The 23,865-nt window shown below is 31.3% G+C and overlaps 2 protein-coding genes across 2 annotated transcripts in view; both read left to right on the forward strand.

Annotated features, from left to right (window-relative positions):
* Positions 1-14,902, forward strand: part of LOC111689170 (open rectifier potassium channel protein 1) — a 24,866-nt gene extending 9,964 nt beyond the window's left edge. The window contains exons 2-7 of the mRNA XM_046945558.1: positions 4,168-4,520; positions 8,092-8,393; positions 8,461-8,712; positions 8,806-8,909; positions 10,925-11,072; positions 12,440-14,902. Of these exons, the coding sequence (XP_046801514.1) occupies positions 4,376-4,520; positions 8,092-8,393; positions 8,461-8,712; positions 8,806-8,909; positions 10,925-11,072; positions 12,440-14,509 (3,021 nt within the window). The 5' untranslated portion in view covers positions 4,168-4,375 and the 3' untranslated portion in view covers positions 14,510-14,902. The remainder of the gene's footprint in view (positions 1-4,167; positions 4,521-8,091; positions 8,394-8,460; positions 8,713-8,805; positions 8,910-10,924; positions 11,073-12,439) is intronic.
* A 1,775-nt stretch (positions 14,903-16,677) lies between these two features.
* Positions 16,678-22,579, forward strand: LOC111689171 (putative ATP-dependent RNA helicase DHX57). The gene is made up of 5 exons (XM_046945995.1): positions 16,678-16,954; positions 17,021-19,113; positions 19,190-19,394; positions 20,906-21,662; positions 21,740-22,579. The coding sequence occupies exons 1-5, from the start codon at positions 16,887-16,889 to the stop codon at positions 22,502-22,504; spliced, it is 3,888 nt and encodes a 1,295-aa protein (XP_046801951.1). The 5' UTR covers positions 16,678-16,886; the 3' UTR covers positions 22,505-22,579.
* The last annotated feature ends 1,286 nt before the right edge of the window (positions 22,580-23,865 follow it).

The raw sequence follows: 23,865 nt of genomic DNA on the forward strand, positions 1-23,865 counted from the left end.
CAGTTCTAGTTCAGTTCTAGTTCAGTTCTAGTTCAGTTCTAGTTCAGTTCTAGTTCAGTTCTAGTTCAGTTCTAGTTCAGTTCTAGTTCAATTCTAGTTCAGTTCTATATCAATTTTCTAAGCACTTCAACAATTTGTTACTAAACAATTGACCTTTCCAATTTTGTTTTAATATTTTTACAATTTTAATAAAATTTGTTATTTTATCAATAAAATTTAATTATTTGTTTATTAATTAAACAAATAAAACAACATCATTAAAATGTTTCTATTACTGCATTATCAATAAAGCGATTAAAAGAAAATGTATGTTTTTTTTCAATTTCAAAACTGCTTTTACTTTTATGCAATCAGCTTAACCTTAGCCTCTGTATTTAATATATAAAAAAATATATTATAAATTTTGTTGCAATTGATAAGAAAGTGTAGCAAAAGTTATAAGAAATTATAAAACAATTACGCTATATATTTAATTAACACTAAGTTGGCAACACTTTGCAATTAAAACAACAATTATGAAATAAGAAGAGCAACAAAGAATGTAAACATTGCACAGTGTTGCCTATTTAGTAGTAAAAAAATAAACCGCTGGAAGGATATTATGTATTTTAATTACTATTAACTAATGTTAAGTGTGGGGTTTTCATAATACGTTTTCTATTTATGACATTATAATAAAATTTTACATGCGTCACGGCTGAAGAAATAAACTTCAGTCATGTCTACTAAAATCATTTTATGACTATTTTTTGGGGCTGGTTCAACAAAATGATATTTTTCTACTAATATTTCTTGGCTAAAAATAAAAATTAGTCGTTTATATTTATCAAATTGATAATTTCTTTCGTATTACTTGTAACCTCGTAGTTACCAGTTAAATCTGTCTGATTAGGAAGTTAATTATTGGTTTTATTATTATTTACTATTAATTCTTAAAATAATCATTATTTTTTTGTGATATTATTTTTATGATCGCTAAAAAAAAATAAACCGGCATTTGTTTTTAAATTAAACTTTGATTTATGACATTATTTTGTGGTTTTCTTTAAATTGCGAATGAAGAAAACGTGATCGTTAATAAGTTCAATAAATTTAATGTTCACATGTTGTTTATATTATGATTTTTTTTTTTTTTGGAAATTTATGTTGAACTTTTAATTTAATCATACAATTGTTTTGGGGGCTCTTGTTGATTGTTTTGTATGGCAACTAAATGAAATCGAAATAATTACAAAAAAAAAATTTTCGATATTAATAGAAAATTTACGTCAATAAATTTTAGAGTTAAAATCTTTATCAATTGTATTTTAGTTATACATTAATTTTGCTTTAGTTCTAGATCTATGGTCAATTCTTTTCCAGTTTTAGATCAATTCATTTCTATTTCAGTTCCAGATTTATTGTTTAGTTCAATATCAATTCAATATAAGTTCTAGTGTAGTCTATAGACTATAGACTAGACTATAGACTAGACTGTAGACTAGACTATAGACTAGACTATAGACTAGACTATAGACTAGACTATAGACTAGACTATAGACTAGACCATAGACTAGACTATAGACTAGACTATAGACTAGACTATAGACTAGACTATAGACTAGACTATAGACTAGACTATAGACTAGACTATAGACTAGACTATAGACTAGACTATAGACTAGACTATAGACTAGACTATAGACTAGACTATAGACTAGACTATAGACTAGACTATAGACTAACTATAGACTAGACTATAGACTAGACTATAGACTAGACTATAGACTAGACCATAGACTAGACTATAGACTAGACTATAGACTAGACTATAGACTAGACTATATACTAGACTATAGACTACACTATAGACTAGACTATAGACTAGACTATAGACTAGACTATAGACTAGACTATAGACTAGACTATAGACTAGACTATAGACTAGACTATAGACTAGACTATAGACTAGACTATAGACTAGACTATAGACTAGACTATATACTAGACTATATACTAGACTATAGACTAGACTATAGACTAGACTATAGACTAGACTATAGACTAGACTATAGACTATAGACTAGACTATAGACTAGACTATAGACTAGACTATAGACTAGACTATAGACTAGACTATAGACTAGACTATAGACTAGACTATAGACTAGACTATAGACTAGACTATAGACTAGACTATAGACTAGACTATAGACTAGACTATAGACTAGACTATAGACTAGACTATAGACTAGACTATAGACTAGACTATAGACTAGACTATAGACTAGACTATAGACTAGACTAGACTAGACTATAGACTAGACTAGACTATAGACTAGACTATAGACTAGACTATAGACTAGACTATTGACTGGACTATAGACTAGGTTATGTACTAAACTATAGACTAGTGTATAGTGCTGTCTGGTTTATAGTATATCTGTTTAAATTCCAATTTAGTGCTGTTTTCATTTTAATTAACCGTGAGAATTTTGCACTCGATTTTTATACCCAAGTGTATTGACAAGAATTTCTCCTGATTTTTTTTCGATTTGTTTATAGATGACACTTTAAAAGATAATTTTATTAATTTATTTGAAATATTTTATGATAATATAAATAATGATTATACAAAAAAAAACACTTGAGATGATAATAAATAACATATGTAATAATTTTTTATTTTAATAAAAAATATTTCCGTAGAGAAAAAATGTACTAAAGTTGTAAATCAGCTATAATTTCTTCAATTTCTTTGCAGCAAATAAATATTTATATAAAAAATTATCGAAAATTTTTGGGGTTTGTCTTTCATTTTCAATAGGTATAAAAGAATCTTACTACGTCATTCACTAATTCAACAGAAATGGAATTTGTCATTTGGTTTATTAGCAATCACATACTTGGTTTTTTAATTAATTATTTGTTTAAATATTTGTTAATGATATATTGTAGCAAATGAAATGAAACATTTGTGTTGTATGTTTGTAAAGCGTTAGAAATTATGAGGGCGAAAAGGTTTTTTTTTTAATTTAACTAGTTGTTGGAAAAAACTGCAGATTTTTTTTAGGCAATTGCTTTAATAATTAAAAGAAAATAGTTTAAAAACATCAAAGGTTTAAAGCCAAAGAGAAAAAATAATAAGTTTTAATTAAAACTTTAATTAAACAAGAGGATTTTTATAGAAATGTGTTAATTGTAAAAGATTTTAATTAAAATTATATTATTATTTATTTAAAACATGTGTTTTTGTTAAAAAAAAAGCAAAATAAATAAAAATTATTTGATTTCCTTTAATAAAACGCTTTAAACTAGTGAAAACGCTAAAATTAATGAAAACTGCTTATGGCAACCTTATTTACTAAACATAATCCTTAAGGCAGCGTTGCCAACTTAAGTAAAAGAGCATTCATACTCTCTTATCATTGTTTTGTTTACCTTTTGCACAAACATGTCTTTAATGCGTTTGAATTTGCAAACTTTTTACCGTTATATTATCATAACCGCATAAACAATATTGTAATAGAATAAATTTAAAACTCTTACGCTATATTTTGAAATTACTATTTTAAAGTATTTAATTTATAACGATCATTTAGAAAACAACAAAAAACAAGAATATATACTTGACAAAATTGATGAGTTCTATTTGTGGTGTGTGTTTGTTTGTTTTCTTTAACAAGTGTTTTCTCTGATAAAGATTAAGATTTGTTTCTTTATAATTTATAATTTTTTTTCTATTTTACGAAACAATGTCGTATTTTTTTTGTTAGCGCTACTAAACTAATAATTTTTTAATTGGCATTTTGTACTTTATTGTCAGATAACTGAATTATTGATATGATTACTGTTTAAATTTTGTTTTTGTTTCGTTTTTTTTAATTTAAACTAAAACAATTCCTAAAAACAATAAAACCTTATTTTTTTAATAAATATAACCGTTAATGAAATTGTTTAAGTTTTTAGTCAAGTTATTCAGTTAATAAACAGCCGTGAAACAGTAAAAAACGTGATTTTTTGCTGGAATTTAAAAATCACCCAACAAATTTTTAAAATTTCAAACGTTTTTTTTTCCACAAATTTAAACAAATGCTAAAATAAATTCATAATTTAATAAAAAATATCAAACAAACAAATATCTACAAACATGGTTAATATATATTTACCCTTTACCCGCAATCCCAGAGCACCTGCCATCTTAACTACCACTACCTTAAGACGTGATTGTGTTGATCGTAACGTTCAAACGTCCGCACCACAATCACCTCAACCAACTCAACAACAACAACAACAACCCCCACCTCAATACTCTGCCTCATCGAATCCTATAAATAATTTCTCCGAGTGTTCACAACATTCCGGTGCCACTGTAAGTGGCCACAGGGAGCATAGAATGATGTCGCCAAAACGTTGGATTTTATTGTTAATTTTCTATATATCCTATTTAATGTTTGGTGCTAGTATTTACTATCACATCGAACATCGTCTGGAGGCTGAACAAATACAAGAAGATCAAAAGGATCGTGCGAGAATTCATTGTAAGTTTATGATAAGGTTTTTGCTTAATTCTAAGACTTGACTATAAACTAGACCATATACTAGACTATAGACTGGACCATATACTAGACTATAGACTGGACCATATACTAGACTATAGACTGGACTATAGACTAGACTATATACTGGACTATAGACTAGACTATAGACTAGACTATAAACTAAACTATAGACTAAACTATAGACCAGACTATAGACTAGACTATAGACTAGACTATAGACTAGACTATAGACTAGACTATAGACTAGACTATAGACTAGACTATAGACTAGACTATAGACTAGACTATAGACTAGACTATAGACTAGACTATAGACTAGACTATAGACTAGACTATAGACTAGACTATAGACTAGACTATAGACTAGACTATAGACTAGACTATAGACTAGACTATAGACTAGACTTTAAGCTAGAGTATAGGCTAGACTATATATAGTATAGTCTACATTATGACCAGGCTATAGACTAGAATATAGACTTGTCTATAGACTAGACTAGACTATACTTATACTAAGCTATAGACTAGACAATAGACTAGACTATAGACTAGACTATAGACTAGACTGTAGATTAGACTATAAACTAGATTATAGAATAGTTTATAGACTAGACTATAATCCAGACTATTGACCAGATTAAAATCAGAACAACATATCAGACGATAAACCTTATTATATATCAGACTAAACTGAATACCAGTCTATATTGGCCAGATTATAGTCCAGATTACAGACTATTGCACATTTTAATCCAAACTAAACATTGACCTATAATCTGAGAGCTTTTTTTAACTAAACACTTCCTATAAATGTAAAATTATATAAATTTTTATATGTAATAATACAATTAATTTGTAGGCAAAACACACCTAATTTTTGTTCACAATTAATCTTATCACTCTTCTACATCGCTTGTGATCAGCAGATATCAAACAATTAATGTAATATACATGACAATGTCAAATTGTAAATAATACTAGTGACAAATACAAAAACATTGACATTCAAAAATAAATGGCCGTTTGATAAAAAAAAACAACAACAGACAATTCGTCTAAAGCTTGACCCGTTACATGACAGCGGGAGTTTTATAGTTTGTTCGTCTTAATTTCCGGATTGCTTTTGACACATATAGTTGTACATTTACATGAGCTTTTTTTCTTTATCTAGTGTGTTTGTTAAATTAATTTAATTTTTATTTAATGATTTTGTTGTGTACAGTATTTTCATGCTTGATTGAAGATCATTTTATCAGACTCAGACTTAAACAAATGTGTGAAATGTTTAAACATCATTGTTTGTCATGATGATAATTTTCAAATACAAAAAAAAGTAAAATACAAACAAAATTAATTCGTGCAGAGGTATTAAAAGATCAACTTTTTTTGTTTGTGTATGACTAATTTCTTAAATATTAATAAAGTTTTAAGCTAAATCTCAGCTTAAGTTAGATTTGATTAAGAAAAATGATTTAGTAGCGTTAAAAAGTTCAATTATTTTTAATTGTCAAAAAGCGGTGACTTTTAATTTATTAAAAAAAGAAACAACTTTGTGTTAATACTTTTTTAATAAAAGAAAATGTCTTGGAAATAATTGATATTTATTTTGTTATTTTTGGTTGTAGTTTCATTTATTTGTAAACAGTAAACATATGTTTGTTTATAGTTGTCTTTGTTATCAATCACAACAGTTTATATGGCAACTTTATTACGATAGAGAGAGAGAAAGAGTACGAGTAAGAGAGCTGCCATATTAAAACCAAAACAAAACAGGACTTTTAACAGCAGGGATGTAAAACTTAGTATATACCACTTATGAAAAGTATGTGTAAAAGAGCTGCCATATTAAAATCAAAACAAAACAAGACATTTTACAGCAGGGATGTAAAACTATATATATATTAATAATAAAAAGTTTGTTGTTATGCTTTCTAATTAATTTCAACCTAAAATTAAGGTTTACTTTGAACATAAACATTTAAAAAACAATGTTTATATAATGAATTTTGTAACAAATTATAAGACTAAATATTTATTTATTTGTTTTCATTTGTAAATATTTTCCTCTTTTTTTTGAAAATAACAAAAATTAATAAAAAGACCGGAATTTTCTTTATGTTTAAAAAAAAGAACACATGTGATTTATATAAAAAAATAACTTTTATTTTTTTTTAAACAGACTTTTTAAATCGTGCGTTTCTTTTGTTAAACTGAAAGCTTTCTCAATACGAGTTTGAGTGTGCTGTAATTGTTATTAAAATTTTTTTCTTTTTTTGTTAATTTTTTGCCAATATTTATGGGTTTTCTAAAAGCTATTTAAAAAAATAAGTGTTAATTTATATTATAAATTGTCTATAATAAATGATCTAATTAATAACGCAAGTTAGTAAATTGCTAAAAAGCAACAACGCCAAGTAAAGAAAAAAACATCAATCAAAGTATAAACATAAAGTTGGCAACTCAGCACACAAAAACACTGACAGAAAACAATTAAACAATTCCTATGTTATTAAAAACATTCCAAAGTCTTTATTTATAACTTGTTTCCTTCAATTCGTATGAAATTCTTTTATTTAAAGTCATGTATGCCTGTAATCTTTAAAAAAACCTCTTGAAATTTAAAGACATGATAACTTCATTTATGTTCACATCACACACTTTCCAGCTGTTTGTTAAAACAAAATCCAATTATTACCAGTTTGTCAAATATATACCTTTTTAAATCTTAATCTTTGATATGCTTTTTAAAGATAACTTAATTCCTTGTGAACAAAAATTTTCAAAACTAAATATAAAATTAAGGGCAATACATATATGTTTGTATGTATGTTATCTATCGAATAACAGTAAGGTAGGTTCGGTTTTCTTGATAAAAAAATCATTAAATTTTAATCTATTATTGAGTCATTAAAAGTTGAACAAACAAATTTTTCCATTCCACATATCACTTATGTATATATTTTATTGACCCTGGCAAATTTGAGTGTCTCTTAAAATATTGCTGAGCTAAGGGAATGGGAATCTAGACTATTGTCAAGAGTTTGATCTATAGTCTTTGGTTATATTTTGGTCATGGTTCATGGTCTGGGCTATAGTTAAATCTACAATCTGAAATATATTTTAGTCTACCGTCTGGACTTAAGTTTAGACTGTAGTCTGGACTATAGTTTAGCTGGACTACAGTTTAGTCTAAAGTGTGGACTATATTTTAGTCTATAGTCTAGTCTATAGTTTAGTATATAGTCTAGTCTATAGTCTAGTCTATAGTCTAGTCTATAGTCTAGTCTATAGTCTAGTCTATAGTCTAGTCTATAGTCTAGTCTATAGTCTAGTCTATAGTCCAGTCTATAGTCTAGTCTATAGTCTAGTCTATAGTCTAGTCTATAGTCTAGTCTATAGTCTAGTCTATAGACTAGTCTATAGTCTAGTCTATAATCTGGTCTATAATCTAGTCCATGGTCTGGACTAAAGTCTAATCTATAATTCTAATAACTTGTTCGACAAACTGTTTTATTTATTTAATCGTTAATTTTCCCTTCCTCTCTTTCAGCTTATTTAATCGATCAACTCGAAGACAAAAACGTCACAACACAAAATGAAATTTTGGAACGTATTACCGATTATTGTGGTAAACCGGTAACGGCACATACCGCAGATGAAGGTGAACCCTATTTTAAATGGACCTTTTATCACGCCTTCTTCTTTGCCTTTACCGTCTGTTCCACGGTGGGTTATGGTAATATCGCACCCACCACCACCTTAGGACGCATGATAATGATAGTATATTCTGTGATAGGTATACCAGTCAATGGTATATTATTCGCCGGTTTAGGTGAATATTTTGGCAATACGGTAAATATTAATTTGTTCAAAAGAATACTTTTTTTTGCAAAATTCTTAATTTTTTTAAAAATTTCAGTTTCAATCTATTTATCGTCGTTATAAAAAGTACAAAATGTCAAATGACAAACATTATGTGCCGCCGCAATTAAGTTTAATCTCTACTATATTAATAGCTCTAGTACCGGGAATTGCTCTATTCTTGTTAATACCCTCCTGGGTGTTTTCCTATTTTGAGGGTTGGTCGTATGCGTTGGCATTTTATTATTCATATGTTACCACCACAACCATAGGTTTTGGTGATTATGTACCCACCTTTCAGCCACAACAGGTAATATAAAAATTTGTTTTTATTTTAAATTTGTTTATAAATTTCTATCAATTTCTTTTGTGTTTGTTTGTTTTTTATTATTAATTTATTTAGCCTAAGGAGTTTGGCGGTTGGTTTGTGGTTTATCAGATATTTGTTATAGTCTGGTTTATATTCTCATTGGGTTATCTATTGATGATAATGACATTCATAACAAGGTGAGTCTTAAATAAACAATTTAGTTATTATTTATTTAAAAACATGTTATAAAGCAATGTTTTGCTGGGCTAGTAACTACTACTACTACTATTACTAAGAATTATTTAATTTGTATGCTTATACTACTCAGCTAATCAGCCTTTCGACACGTGAAAATAATATGGCAACATTTTGAGATTGTAAAAATGTTCCAAACAAAAACAAACTTTTTGCAAAATTAATAAACAAATCAAAAGAGAAAACTAACTTGTTTATTTTAATTAAGAGCAATCTCCAAGTGTTATTTGCGTTTGCAAAATTTTATTTAAACACTCCTTTTTTGGGAAATTTACGAATTAAATTAATAATAATATGGCAGCATTATTGCATTTTCTACGGTTTTTAATAACTACAATATGGTAGCACTACTTACTAACCTTTCTGTCAATCTTTCCACTAAACACATGGCAGAATAGTTTTAAATGAATCCTTATAGACTAGACTATAAACTTGACTATATGCTAGATGGTAGGCTAGACTATAGACTAGACTATAGACCAGACTATAGACTACACTATAGATTAGACAGTAGACTATACTATAGACTACTACAGATTAGACTATAAATGAGATTATATATTAGACTATACCATAGACTAGACTAAATACTAGACTAGTCACTAGACTATTGGCTAGGCTATAGACTAGAATATAAACTAGACTATAGACTAGACTATAGACTAGACTTTAGACAAGACAATAGACTAGACTTTAGAGTAGACTATAAAGTAAACTATAGACTAGACTATATACTAGACTATACTGTAGACTATACTGTAGACTAGACTATAGACCAGACTATTGCCTAGACTATAGACTAGACTATTGCCTAGATTATAGACTAGACTATAGACTAGACTGTAGACTAGACTATAGACTAGACTATAGACTAGACTTTAGACTAGACTTTAGAGTAGACTAGACTATAGACTAGACTATAGACCAGACTATAGACTAGAGTATAGACTAGACTATAGACTAGACTTTAGACTAGACTTTAGAGTAGACTAGACTATAGACTAGACTATAGACTAGACTATAGACTAGACTATAGACTAGACTATAGACTAGACTATAGACTAGACTATAGACTAGACTATAGACTCAACTATAGACTAGACTCTAGACTAGACTCTAGGCTAGATAATATACTAGACTATATACTAGATTATAGACTAGACTATATACTAGACTACAGACTGGACTATAGATTAGACTATAGACTAGACCATAGAGTAGACCATAGACTAGACCATAGACTAGACTATATACTAGACTATAAGTTAGACTATAAGCTAGACTATAGACTAGACTATTGACTGGACTATTGTCTAGACTTTAGACTAGACTATGAACTAAACTATAGACTAGACCATAGAATAGACTATAGATTAGACTATAGACTAGACCATAGACTAAACAATGGACTAGAGTATAGACTATACTATAGACTAGACTAAAGGATAGACTATAGACTTGTTTATAGACTAGACTCTAGGCTAGATAATATACTAGACTATATACTAGATTATCGACTAGACTATATACTAGACTACAGTCTGGACTATAGATTAGACTATAGACTAGACCATAGACTAAACCAAAGACTAGACTATATACTAGACTATAGTCTAGACTTTAGACTAGACTTTGGACTAGACTATAGACTAGACTATAAACTAGACTATAGATTATACTATAGACTAGACTATAAACTAAACTATATACTAGACCATATACTAGACTATAGACTAGACCATAGACTAGACTATAAACTATACTATCGACTAGACTAATATTTAGTTCTCCTAATTTTTATTTAAGTTACCAATTTATTACATACATACATATGTATATATATTAGTTTTTAAGGTTATGTTTAAGTATTTTCTGTTACACTTTTCCCTACAATCCAAAACATTATTTGGCATATAACACATTTTCCCTTCCTTTCTTTTCCCCTTTTATATTACAGAGGTTTACAAAGTAAAAAATTATCCCAGCTAGAACAGCAATTATCATCGAATATTAAAGCTACACAAAATCGTATTTGGAGTGGAGTTACCAAAGATGTGGGCTATCTGAGACGTATACTGAATGAGTTATATATAATGAAATTTAAGGTAAATATTTATTAAAACTAACTAGTGTTTTTAGTTAAATACTTTTTTTTAATTTTATGTTGGGGTTTGTAACTTATTTTTTTTTTCAATTTTATTTTAATTTTTAATGTTTTCTTTTTAATATTGGGTTTTTTTATATATTTTGCAATATGATTTTAAGGGATTTTGCACCATTTTTGTTTATTGGGATTATAATTTATTCGATTTTTAATATTTTCAATCTTAAGTTGAATAATATACAAATTCATATCTCTTTCTGTTCACTAAAAACAACTTTTTATACTTACTCTTAGATTTTTTACTAGCAAAGTCCTTAAGGAAGGTTCCTATAGTGTAAGTATTGATTTATTAACAAAAATTAAATCAATATAATTAAAAACATTAAAAAATCGAATACAATTTTTGAATAAAAACACTAAATTGCAATAAATTATATGAATTGAAGGAAAAGAGGACAATTTCAATGTAAAAATGCAATATGGCAACAGCGCTTTTAAATTGTGTTTAAATTTAATGTATGGCAACACCATTAAGAATATTATTCACATGGCAACTTGTTTTAGGATTTTGTGTAAAAATGACGTGTTGCCAACCTTTAATTATATGTTTAACGTTATAACGAGAATTTTTTGACATTAGTCTATAGTAAGGAGTATGGAATGTTCTATAGACAAGATTTAAGTTTGGTTTATGGTCTAGTTTGATCTATAATATGAACTATTGTCTGGAAGACGTTCTAAGACTGTCTGTAGTTTGGACCATAGTCCAATCTAGGGTCCAGACTATAGTGTAGTTAATAGTCTGGACTACAATGTAGTCTGGAATATAGTGAAATCTATAGTATCGATCTATAGTTTAGTCTATAGTTTGTATTATAGTCTAGTCTTTAGTTTGTTCTATAGTCTGCACTATAGTATAGTCTGTAATCTTTACTATATTCTGCACTATAGTTTAGTCTGTATTCTAGGATTTAGTCTGTAGTCCGGCTTATAGTCTAGTCTGTAGTATGGACTATAGTGTAGTCTACAGTCTGGGCTATAGTCTAGTCTATAGTATATACTATAGTCTGCACTAAAGTCTAATTTATAGTCTAATCTGTAGCAGGCAGTATAGCCTAGTCTGTAGTATAGACTATAGTCTAGTCTGTAGTCTAGACTATTGTCTGGACTATATTCTAGTCTATTGTCTGGACTATAGTCTAGTCCGTAGTCTAGACTCTAGTCTACTCTATTGTCTGGACTATAGTCTACTCTATTGTCTCGACTATACTCTAGTCTATTGTTCTGAACTAAAGCTTAGTTTACATTCTCGTAAACTATTTCTAACTATCCTAATTTCTTACACAACTCTTCTTCTTCCTATTCCAGCCCGTCTATACCGATGAAGAAGAGTTTGCCCAAACTCTGCATCGTTCCAATTCTTGCCCCGAACTCACCATGTATCGTGTGGATCCTGTACCCATACCCAGACGCAAGCGAGCCTTCTCCGAGTGTTACGATGTCGTGGAGGCTCGAGCCGAAGCTGCAAACTTTATGGTACATGCTTCTTCCGATACCGAACTTAATCGCATCGATCGTGAAAAATCATTTGAAACTGCCGAAGCCTTTAGACAAACTACCGGTTTATTGGCTAAAGTGGTGGGTGCTTTAGCGGCCGTCAAGCCGCCCGTAGAAGATGAGGATACCACTTTGGGTGCTAGCAGTATGTATGGTGGTTATCATGGCTTTAGTGATTCTCAGATATTGGCCAGTGAATGGTCATTCCCGGCTAATGAGGTGCCTCGTCCTAGAGGACGCGCTTGTTCCGACTTTAATCTCAATCCCAAGCCCAGGGTAAGACGTACCACCGTGGCGGGCCACAATGAATGGACTTGGAGTGGTGACAATGATCAAATACAAGAGGCTATTAATGTTAGAAGTCGTCAAATGGATCGTGATCGTGAAAATCTTTATCGCAGCAGTTTCGGTTTACCCACCTTGGACTATCGTGTGGATATGGATGAGGCGGAGGAAGTTGAGCGTAAACCCAGTAGAGTTAAGAAATTCTCTATGCCAGATGGTTTCCGCAAATTGTTGCCATTTAAGAAAAGGTCATCGCAAGCAGAATTTTCCGGAGCAGATATTGAAAAGGCTAATGGACGTAAATTCTCAGTGGTTAGTGTACCAGAGTTTATGCAACGTCAAACACCACCTTTGGATTATTATAGTACAGTAACTGCCAATGCCAGTCCCACCTTCTTCCGTAATGGTCAACCTGTTGCTGTTTCCCAGTTGCATCCCTCACAGGGCAGTCTTAATAAGCAATCCAATGGTCATTTGCCAGAATCCAATGTTGTCTCCAATACTTCTTATCAAAGAAATGTTCCAGTGGGAGCAGCACGCAGACGTCGTGATTCGATCTTCGCCCAAAATCCCGCTTTAGCTCAACGCAAAAACAGTCTATTTCCACCCTCAGCTGCAGTGCTCAACCAAAGAAGAGGCAGCCTATTTAACACGGAACGTAGAGGCAGTACAGCCTCGGCCATGGTACTGCCACCACAACGTAGAGGCAGCCTTTTCCCCGTTGCCGCCAATGCCCATAGAAGACCCAGTATTTTATCTAATACCTCCCATGAGGATATGGATGTTTTGGAAAATACCACTTTGGCTGATTTAATAAGAGCCTTGGAAGTGGTTCACACCCAAGCGGTATTAGATGAGGCCACAGAAGCTTCCAATCAGGCCACTCAATCCAGCGGTGGCCTATCGGGCATATTTAAGAAGAAACGTAAAGCCAGCACTAGTGCCAATGATCCGCTACCTTTGCCCCCCATACTCTCGTTGTTTGGCAATGATAGTGCCACTCTTAAGGCGGCAGCTGCCAATCGTTTATATGCCCGCAGATCCACAATAGTGGGTACATTGCCTCAGACTAGCCAGCAGCTAAATCAATCTTCCATAACCAGTAATAATAGCAATAATATATTGACCAGAAGACGTTTATCTACAGTACAAATACAAGAGCCACCACCCAGTTACAGTGAGCAGGCTACTCCAGCCCAAACTTCAGCACAGAGTAAATTTAAACGACGTTTTAGTGTTAGGCCCACCGCCTTGCAAATTCCCCCCGGCAAGGCACCTCCGCCGGGAGTAAACATTAATACGGCAACAGATACAATAGAAAACAAGCCATCCGGCTTAACAGTGCCTTCACAAACCGTACTGCAAAGACGTTTATCATTAAGGCCCTCACCCTTGGCCACCTCCCCGGATGGAGCACCAATAAGTCCACCCACAAACACATCTTCAGCATCCAGCTCCTCACGTTTGTTGCCCTTGCCAGCAAGGCCTTCAAACACTAGCACTCATTCGCCACTCTCACGCATAGTGCAAATATCACAAGCTCAACGTAATTCAAGCATGCCGGATGGTTTTAATCCACGTAAAACGGATAAATGATTCCATCATTATACATTTTTTTCTTTTTATTTCTAGTTTACCAAATGACACACTAGTTTTATTTAAATAATTTTCTCTCACTCTTTCTCTCTCTCTCTCTTTCTGTATCAGTATCACTAGGCCAACCATTCACTGTGAATGTTTTAATTAAATTTATAGTATTTTGACAGTCACTGTCGTTATGTTAGTTATGTTAGTTTTAAGTATAATTTTTGTTTCCTGAAAATTGCCAAATATATATTTTTTAAGATAAACAAGACAATATTTAGTTTGTAGTTTATGTTTAGTTTAGTTAATATTATACACAAATATTACATTGAATTGTAATAACAAACGAGCAAATATGAACAAATTTTTAAAAAAAGAAAAATAAATAAATATTTGAAAAATTATTAAAAAAAAGTAATTTGTTTTATTTTTACTTATAAAAAAAATTTGAAAATTTTTCTAAGTAAAAAACAAAACATGTTTAGATTTATTTAAACCATCAAAGACAATAACCTGTTATTATAATTAGCAAAGACTACAACCATTTGGTGTTTTAATAGAAGTGTAAACATTGATTTTTTAATGTATTAGAAAAGTTTTACTTACTTTGATTAATAACTTCCATTTCCGTTGCCGCTGATTTCCTAATTTGTTTAAATTTTTTCTTCACCTTTATTTGCTCCGACTTTTTCTTAAAATACTCATATCTCCTTTTCATTAATTTTAAATTACATTTTTAACATATGGCTTTATTTACATTACTTTTTACATAGACATTAACATTTGCACTTAACACCAACCAACACTCACTTAGTAAGAAAACAATAACAACAAAAGAAAATTTAATATTAAACAACTTTACACATTCTTTCTTTTTTGTTATATTTCTTCTTTTTCTTATATTTTCTTTAAGCTTTCTTTTTCTTTCTTATTTTACTCTGCTTTTTTCTTAACATTCTCTATTTTCTCCGACTTTTTCTTAAAACACTCATATCTCCTTTTCATTAATTTTTATTTACATTTTTAACATATGGCTTTATTTACATTACTTTTTATATTTACATTAACATTTCCACTTAACAGCACTGGACCAAACACTCTCTTAGTAAAATAAAACAAAAACAACAAAAGGAAATGATATATTAAACAACTTTACACATTCCTTCTTTTTTATTACATTCCTTCTTTTCTTATATTTTCTTTAAGCTTTCTCTTTCTTTCTTATTTTGCTCTGCTTTTTTAAGCTTTCTTTTTTTTCTTAACATTTCTCACTAACACTTTAACACTCTTTGTACAAACGCTACGAACGGCTTGGTTAAAAGAAAACAACAACCGGCTCAAAATTTCCAACAAATTTTCATACATGTTTTCGTATATTTTCTTTTAGTTTTTTAACACAACTTCTTTTCACAACTATAAAACTAGACTTTAACTATATTTTTATGCAAAAATATTTAAATATTCTTTATTATTTTCTTTGCAAATTAAGAAAAACACTAAGATACTTCTTCTAAACAACCGAACCGTATGAAATTTGCGCGAGAACTAAATCGTGTAGATTTAATAAAGAGAAATGTCAAAAGCTTATGAATGTGTGTGTGTAGGTAAAAAGGAATAAATTAATATATAAATGCGCAACTTACTAAAGCAAATGTTGTAAATGGAAAAATTACAAGGATTAGATAATTAATTGATTATATATTATACATAAGAATGTATTTAAAAGACTAATTTATAAACTACACTATTTCATGGAAACGTTTCTATATGGACTAAAAAACTAAATAAATTAAAAAGTTTTCGAGTCATTGCTGACAAACAATAGATTTACAGGGTTTTTTATAAGAAAAATCTCTTATTTAAGCGAGTTTTCAACTTTTTCCAATTAGCTTCATTGTTACTAAAATGTAAACAAAAAACAGCTGTTTAAAAAAAAAATACCAACAAACAACAACAAAATTTTTGCTGTAAACAACAAGGTAGGCAAATATGTTTTTAACGCCGTTTGCAAATTCACCTGTTGCTTTTAATTTCACATAGAAAATACCTAGAAAATTAAAAAAATAAATAAAATTATATAAATAAATTGCAATATTATAAAATTTATTAATAATTTATTTAATTTTTTTAAATGAAAATTAACAAAATTTTATTATTAATAAAGATTTTTAATTAACGCCTTTCTTTCTCTTAGTTTAAGTAACTTTGTAGTTTGCTATTACCACTACGGGCACGTTGTTGCTATTGTGCGGAGTTTTTGTTTTATTGTTGTGAAATTATTTCTGTTCCTTTAAAAGCTTTTTATTTTCAATAATTTCACAAGTTTTTGTGTAAAATTATAGTTATTATTTATTAATTAATCAAAAAAAAAAAACAGCAAACTTACAACATGGATGAGGATTCCCAGCGTTTAATAGACGATTGTTTTTTACGACCCGTAACCGATGCTAGAGCAACGTAAGCAATTTAAGGAATTAGTTTTCTTTTCATATAAATTTCTCATTTAATTGTGTTTTTTTTTAGCAATAAACCCGTCCAGGTGGCGGCCCCTAAGGTGGCTTTAAAAACCGAAATGCAAGTTTTGCGTTTAAGTGATGAATCCCAGAAAATGTGCATGGAAACCTTGAAATCTATACATGGTGATGATTTTCGCTTAGACGATGCCAGCAAGTATAAGGATCGTGGTGGGAGAATGAAAAAATCCTATTGGGAAGATCGTGGCACTTTAATAGTGCAGTCAGTAACGAATTTTTCCTCCCTTAAGACACCGACAGCAGATGGTTCACAAACTATGGAACAGCCGGAACAACGTTTAAGACGTTATGCTTTATTAAAGCTGGAAAATTATGGTTTTGCTTTAACGCACTGTATCGAAGCCTATGATCATTGTGAGGGTGATACTGACAAAGCTTTGCTGCTGTTGTTTCGCAAATATATGCGCCTGCCCGAAGATGAAAGCTGTAATGTTTCACAGTCTTTGCCGCATGATATAAGCGAACAGGAATTATTGGATATGCGACAAGATGAGAAGGAGGCTTTAGAATCTATTTATGACAAACTTTTTGAGGAAAAGGAAAAGAACAGTGTATGGAGTTTAAAATTCAAAATAGATCATTTACTGTTGCATAGTCCTTCGGAAGTGCGTAAAGCTAGAGAAGCTGCCTTAAAAGCCGAGCAAGAAGCCAAAGCTAAAGCAAACTTTAAGAAACCCAAAGAACCGCCCAGATGCCGTAACTTTGATAAGGATGGTACCTGTAAATTTGGCAATAAATGCCGTTTTGCCCACATAAGACCCGAACCGGAAATTGTCAATGAGGATAAAACAACGAAAAAAGAAAAACTGCAAGAAAATGATGATAATTGTTTTTATTTGGAAATAAGATTTCCACCACAAACCAAATATCCCTATGAGGCTCCCTATATCTATTTGAAAACCACTTGTCACGACATTCCCACCGAGGTAAGACTGCGAATAGCTAGGAAATTATATAAAGAAGCTAAAGAGTCATGTGCCGATGGTATACCTTGTGTTTTTAGCATATCGGAACTCTTGCAAATGGATGAAAGTTTGTCCAATAGTATAGATTTACATAGTGATCATTTTCCTTCGCCCGACAAGTCTTTATTCTATGTGGAAGATCCCACAGAGGAAAAAGATAATATCAGGGATTTAGCTCCTTTACCTACACACTATGAAAAGGGTTTAACCTCCCGGGGAGATAATTTTAAAAAGGATTTAGATTCTTTAGAGAAAGAAGATCGTTTATTGCTCAAAAAGTTTATGGAAAAACGTAAAGATGAACGCTATAAGAAAATGATGTGTTCAAGGCAGAACCTACCGGCCTTTTCGAAAATGTTGGACATACTTAATCTGCTAGAAACATCACAGATTTTAGTGATATCCGGTGAAACGGGTTGTGGCAAATCTACTCAGGTACCACAATTTATTTTAGACAATTGGTTTTTCAAAGCCTCCCAACTAGACAACTCACAAAAAATGCCTCATGTTGAGGTAATATGCACACAACCTAGAAGACTCTCGGCCATAGGTGTGGCAGAAAGAGTGGCTGATGAAAGAGCCGAAAGAATAGGTCAAACGGTGGGTTATCAAATACGTCTAGAGAATAAGATATCTTCAGCTACACGTCTTACATTCTGTACCACTGGTATCTTACTAAGACGTTTGGCCTCTGAACCTTTACTCGATTCGGTGACACACATTATAGTGGACGAAGTGCATGAAAGAAGTGAAGAATCGGACTTTTTACTCATGATATTAAAACGCATTTTACCTTTAAGACCCGATCTTAAAGTTATACTCATGTCTGCCACTCTAAATGCCAAATTATTCTCCGATTATTTTGGTCAAATACCAGTATTAGATATACCCGGTCGTACCTTCCCCGTAGAACAGCTATTTCTAGAAGATATTCTAGAACGTAGTGATTTTGTTATGGAATGTGATTCACAATACAGTCGTAAGGTGAATAAGAAAGAGGAGGATGAACTAATGCGTGAAATGGAATATGCGGATATTAAAGCGGAAAATATCGCTCCACCCACTAAGATTAAAGATGAAAAGTTAAACTTATCTGCCATGTATGCTAGATACAGTGGTATGTATATAGTTCTAGCATAAGTTGTTTATTTCAGTTAACACATATCTCTTAATGTTTGTATATTTCTCTGTAGATTATTCCAAGAAAACTTGTAAATCGATTTATCTTATGGAACCCATGAAAGTTAATCCAGAACTAATAGAATCTGTATTGAAATATGTGGTTGAGGGTGAACATGATTGGCCACGTGAGGGTACGATTTTGATATTTTTACCTGGTCTACAGGAAATTCAAAGTGTTCATGAGGCTTTGTGTGATAGTTCAATGTTTGGACCAAGGTGAGTGTTGAAAATGAATTGAAAGACTATGGACTAGACTATAATCCCGACTATAGACTAGACTATAGACTAGACTATAGTCCCGACTATAGACTAGACTATGGTCCCGACTATAGACTAGACTGTAGTCCCAATTATAGACTAGACTATAGTCCCGACTATAGACTATAGTCCCGACTGTAGACAAGACTATAGACTATACTATAGTCCCGACTATAGACTAGACTATAGTCCCGATTATAGACTAGACTATAGTCCCAACTATAGACTAGATTATAGTCCCCACTATAGACTAAACAATAGTGCCGACTATAGTGTAGACTATAGACTATAGTCCCGACTATAGACAAGACTATAGTTCGACTTTAGACTAGACTATAGTCCCGACTAAAGACTAGTTTACAGTACCGACTATAGACAAAACTATAGTCCCGACTATAGACAAAACTATAGTCCCGACTATAGACTAGACTATAGTCCCTATATATAGTCCCGGCTATAGACTAGACTATAGACCCGTCTATGGACTAGACTATAGTCCCCTCTATAGACCAGACTATATTCCCGTCTGTAGACTAGACCATAGTCCCGGCTATAGACTAGGTTATAGGCCCAACTATAAACTATACTATAGACTATAGTCCAGACTCTAGACTACACTATAGTTAAGACTAGAATATAGTCCATACTCTAGACTAGACTATAGTTCAGACTATAGTCCTGACTACAAACTTGACTGTAGTCCCGACTATAGACTAGACTATAGTCCTGAATACAAACTAGACTGTAGTCCCGACTACAAACTAGACTGTAGTCCCGACTATAGACTAGACTATAGTCCCGACTATAGACTAGACTATAGTCCCGACTATAGACTACACTATAGTCCCGACTATAGACTACACTATAGTCCCGACTATAGACTACACTATAGTCCCGACTATAGACTACAATATAGTCCCGACTATAGACTACACTATAGTCCCGACTATAGACTAGACTATAGTCCCGACTATAGGCTAGACTATAGTCCCGACTATAGAATAGACTATAGTCCCGCCTATAGACTGGACTATAGTCCCGACTATAGACTAGACTATAGTCCCGACTATAGACTAGACTATAGTCCCGACTATAGACTAGACTATAGACCCGACTATAGACTAGACTATAGTCCCGACTATAGACTAGACTATAGTCCCGACTATAGACTAGACTATAGTCCCGACTATAGACTAGACTATAGTCCCGACTATAGACTAGACTATAGTCCCGACTATAGACTAGACTATAGTCCCGACTATAGACTAGACTATAGTCCCGACTATAGACTAGACTATAGTCCCGACTATAGACTAGACTATAGTCCCGACTATAGACTAGACTATAGTCCCGACTATAGACTAGACTATAGTCAGACTATAGGCTAGATTATTGGCCACATTATATGTAGTCCTTACCACTCCAGTGTAATCTCTTATCCCTTCAATAATAACCATATTTTCTTTCAGATCTAACAACTATATCCTGGTACCACTACATTCCACTCTCTCTAGCGAAGAACAAGCCGCTGTCTTCCGTCCTGCCCCCAAGGGTAAAAGAAAAATTGTTCTCAGCACAAATATAGCCGAAACTTCAGTGACCATAGACGACTGTGTCTTTGTCATCGACTATGGTCTAATGAAAGAGAAACGTTTCGATTCGAATCGTAATATGGAATCCCTAGAACTTGTTTATGTCTCACGTGCCAATGCTAATCAACGTAAGGGACGCGCTGGACGTGTTATGCCTGGTGTTTGTATACATCTCTATACACAGCATCGTTTTAAATATAATTTCTTGGCACAACCGGTGCCCGAGATACATAGGGTGCCTTTGGAACAGTTGGTTTTACGCATTAAAACTTTACCCAACTTTGAGGGTTTAAATGTGGTAGAGGTATTGGGTCAGACTTTAGAGCCACCCACCGAGGAGAATATTATGGCGGCTGTAACACGTTTACAGGATGTGGGTGCCTTAGATGAAGAGCAGCAATTAACGCCATTAGGACATCATTTGTCAGCCCTACCGGTAGATGTGCGAATAGGCAAGCTAATGTTGTTTGGAGCTATTTTCCAATGTTTAGATAGTATTTTAACTATAGCCGCCTGTTTGTCACACAAATCACCTTTTGTTAGTCCTTTCAATAAAAGAGCCGAAGCGGAAAGACGTAAGAGAGAGTATGCTTTATGTAACAGTGATCATTTAACTTGTTTGTTGGCTTATAAGGTAAGCTAAGTTGTTTTAAGGGAAATTGGGATGATTTGTTAATTTACTTGTTATGGTTTTTGTCTCTTTTTCTTTAGAAATGGTTAGAGGTTTCCAAACGCAACTTTTTTGCCAGTCGCAATTATGCCGATGAGCATTTCCTGTCATTGAAGACTTTACAAACTATATCAGAAGTAAAATATCAATTTCTAGAGCTATTAGTTTCCATTGGTTTTGTTCCCATTAATGTGCCTAGAAAACGTAAAAATGCCCATGACAATATATTGGAATTAACGGGTTCTGATCTCAATATCAATGGTGACAATAATCGTTTACTTATATCTCTACTCTGTGCTTCGCTCTATCCGAATATAGTGAAAATCTTAACGCCTGAACGTAGTTATATACAAACTGCCGGTGGTGCTATGCCCAAAATGGCTACAGCCAAAGATTTACGCTTTAAAACGAGAGAGGATGGTTATGTGGCCATTCATCCGTCCTCGGTTAACTCAGATGTGGGCAATTTCCAGTCTCCTTTCTTAGTGTATCAGGAAAAAGTGAAAACATCACGTATCTTTATACGTGAATGCAGTATGTTGCCTTTGGTTCCTTTAGTGTTATTTGCAGGATCCGATTTAAAGATAGAATTACATGATGGTGATTTTCTATTTCTTTTGGAAGATGGTTGGATTATTATAAAAGCACATAATCATGAAACTGCCGAAATGATACAATGTTTGCGTAATGAACTGTTAAAACTGTTGGAGGAGAAGATACGTGATCCTTGTTTGAATCTATTGAATCATGAAAATGGTCGCAAAATTATAAAAAATATTGTTTATTTAATTGGTAATAATAATTGAAAAAAACGGGGACTAATATTTTCATTAATTCATTAATTATATATAACTTTGAGATTTTGTAGTTAAAAAGCTTTAATTTTGTGCAAAAAAAATCATTAAATTACTTTTGAATTTTCGACGCAAATTCACAAAAACTTATTAATTAAATAATTTATTTATAATTTAGCAAATTTATTTTTAATTGTTTTGTTTGTTTGTAATATGTTTTGTATATAAAATAAATAATTAACTTTATATAAACAATAAACAAATCTAAAAATTCAATTTAAAAAAAAAAAAATTATTTAAAACAAAAAATCTGAAAATTTAAAAAATTTTTTTCAAATGGTTACTCGGGTAACCATTTCAATATTCGCATCAAATTCATGTAATTTTTTTATTTTCAGTTAAATTATGTTTTTATTAAAGAATTTTGCAAAATTTTCAAGAATTTTTCTAATTCTAAACAGTTAAGCTGTAATGGTTACTCGGTAATCGTTTGCAAAATTTTCCTAAAATTTCGTTTTCTGTAATGTTTTCAAGAAATCTATAGATTTTTTAAAGAAAATTTTCAAAATTTGAATGTTTTATCAACGAGTACTCGAGTAACCGTTTCAAAAATTGCATCAAATTCATGTAATTTTTTTTTATTTTCTGTTGAATTGCGAATTCATTAAAGAATTTTTAAAATTTTCTAAGAATTTTGCAACTTCTAAAGAGTTAAAGTGTAATGGTTACTCGGTAATCGTTTGCAAAATTTTCCTAAAATTTAGTTTTCTGTTATGTTTTCAAGAAATTTATAGATTTTTTAAAGAAAATTGTCAAAATTTGAAAGTTTTGCAAACGAGTACTCGAGTAACCATTTCAATATTTGAAATAAATTTGTATAAATTATTTATTTTTTGTTAAATTGTAAATTCATTAAAGAATAAAGAAGAAGTTTCAAGAAATTTTGCAACTACTAAATAGTTAAGGTGTAATGGTTACTCGGTAATCGTTCCCGAAATTTCACTAAAAACCCATTTTCTGTATTGTTTTAAAGAAATTTATAGATTTCTTAAAGAAAACTTTCAAAATTTGAAAGTTTTGCAAACGAGTACTCGAGTAACCATTTCAATATTCGCATCAAATTCATGTAATTTTTTTATTTTCAGTTAATAAAGTATTAATTTAAATTTTTTTTCAAAATTTCCAAGTGTTTTTTGACTTTTTAAACAGTTAAGCCGTAATGGTTACTCGGTAACCGTTTCCGAAATTTCACTAAAATTGATTGAATCTGGTAACTCTATGCCTGAATAGTTGAAATTTTTTTGTACGGCTGATCTTTTGTGGAAAAATAATAATTACTTTTATTAAAAAGTGTTTTTTTTACTTGAACTAAT

Source organism: Lucilia cuprina, chromosome 3 (genome assembly GCF_022045245.1).
Source record: "Lucilia cuprina isolate Lc7/37 chromosome 3, ASM2204524v1, whole genome shotgun sequence".
Taxonomy (NCBI): domain Eukaryota; kingdom Metazoa; phylum Arthropoda; class Insecta; order Diptera; family Calliphoridae; genus Lucilia; species Lucilia cuprina.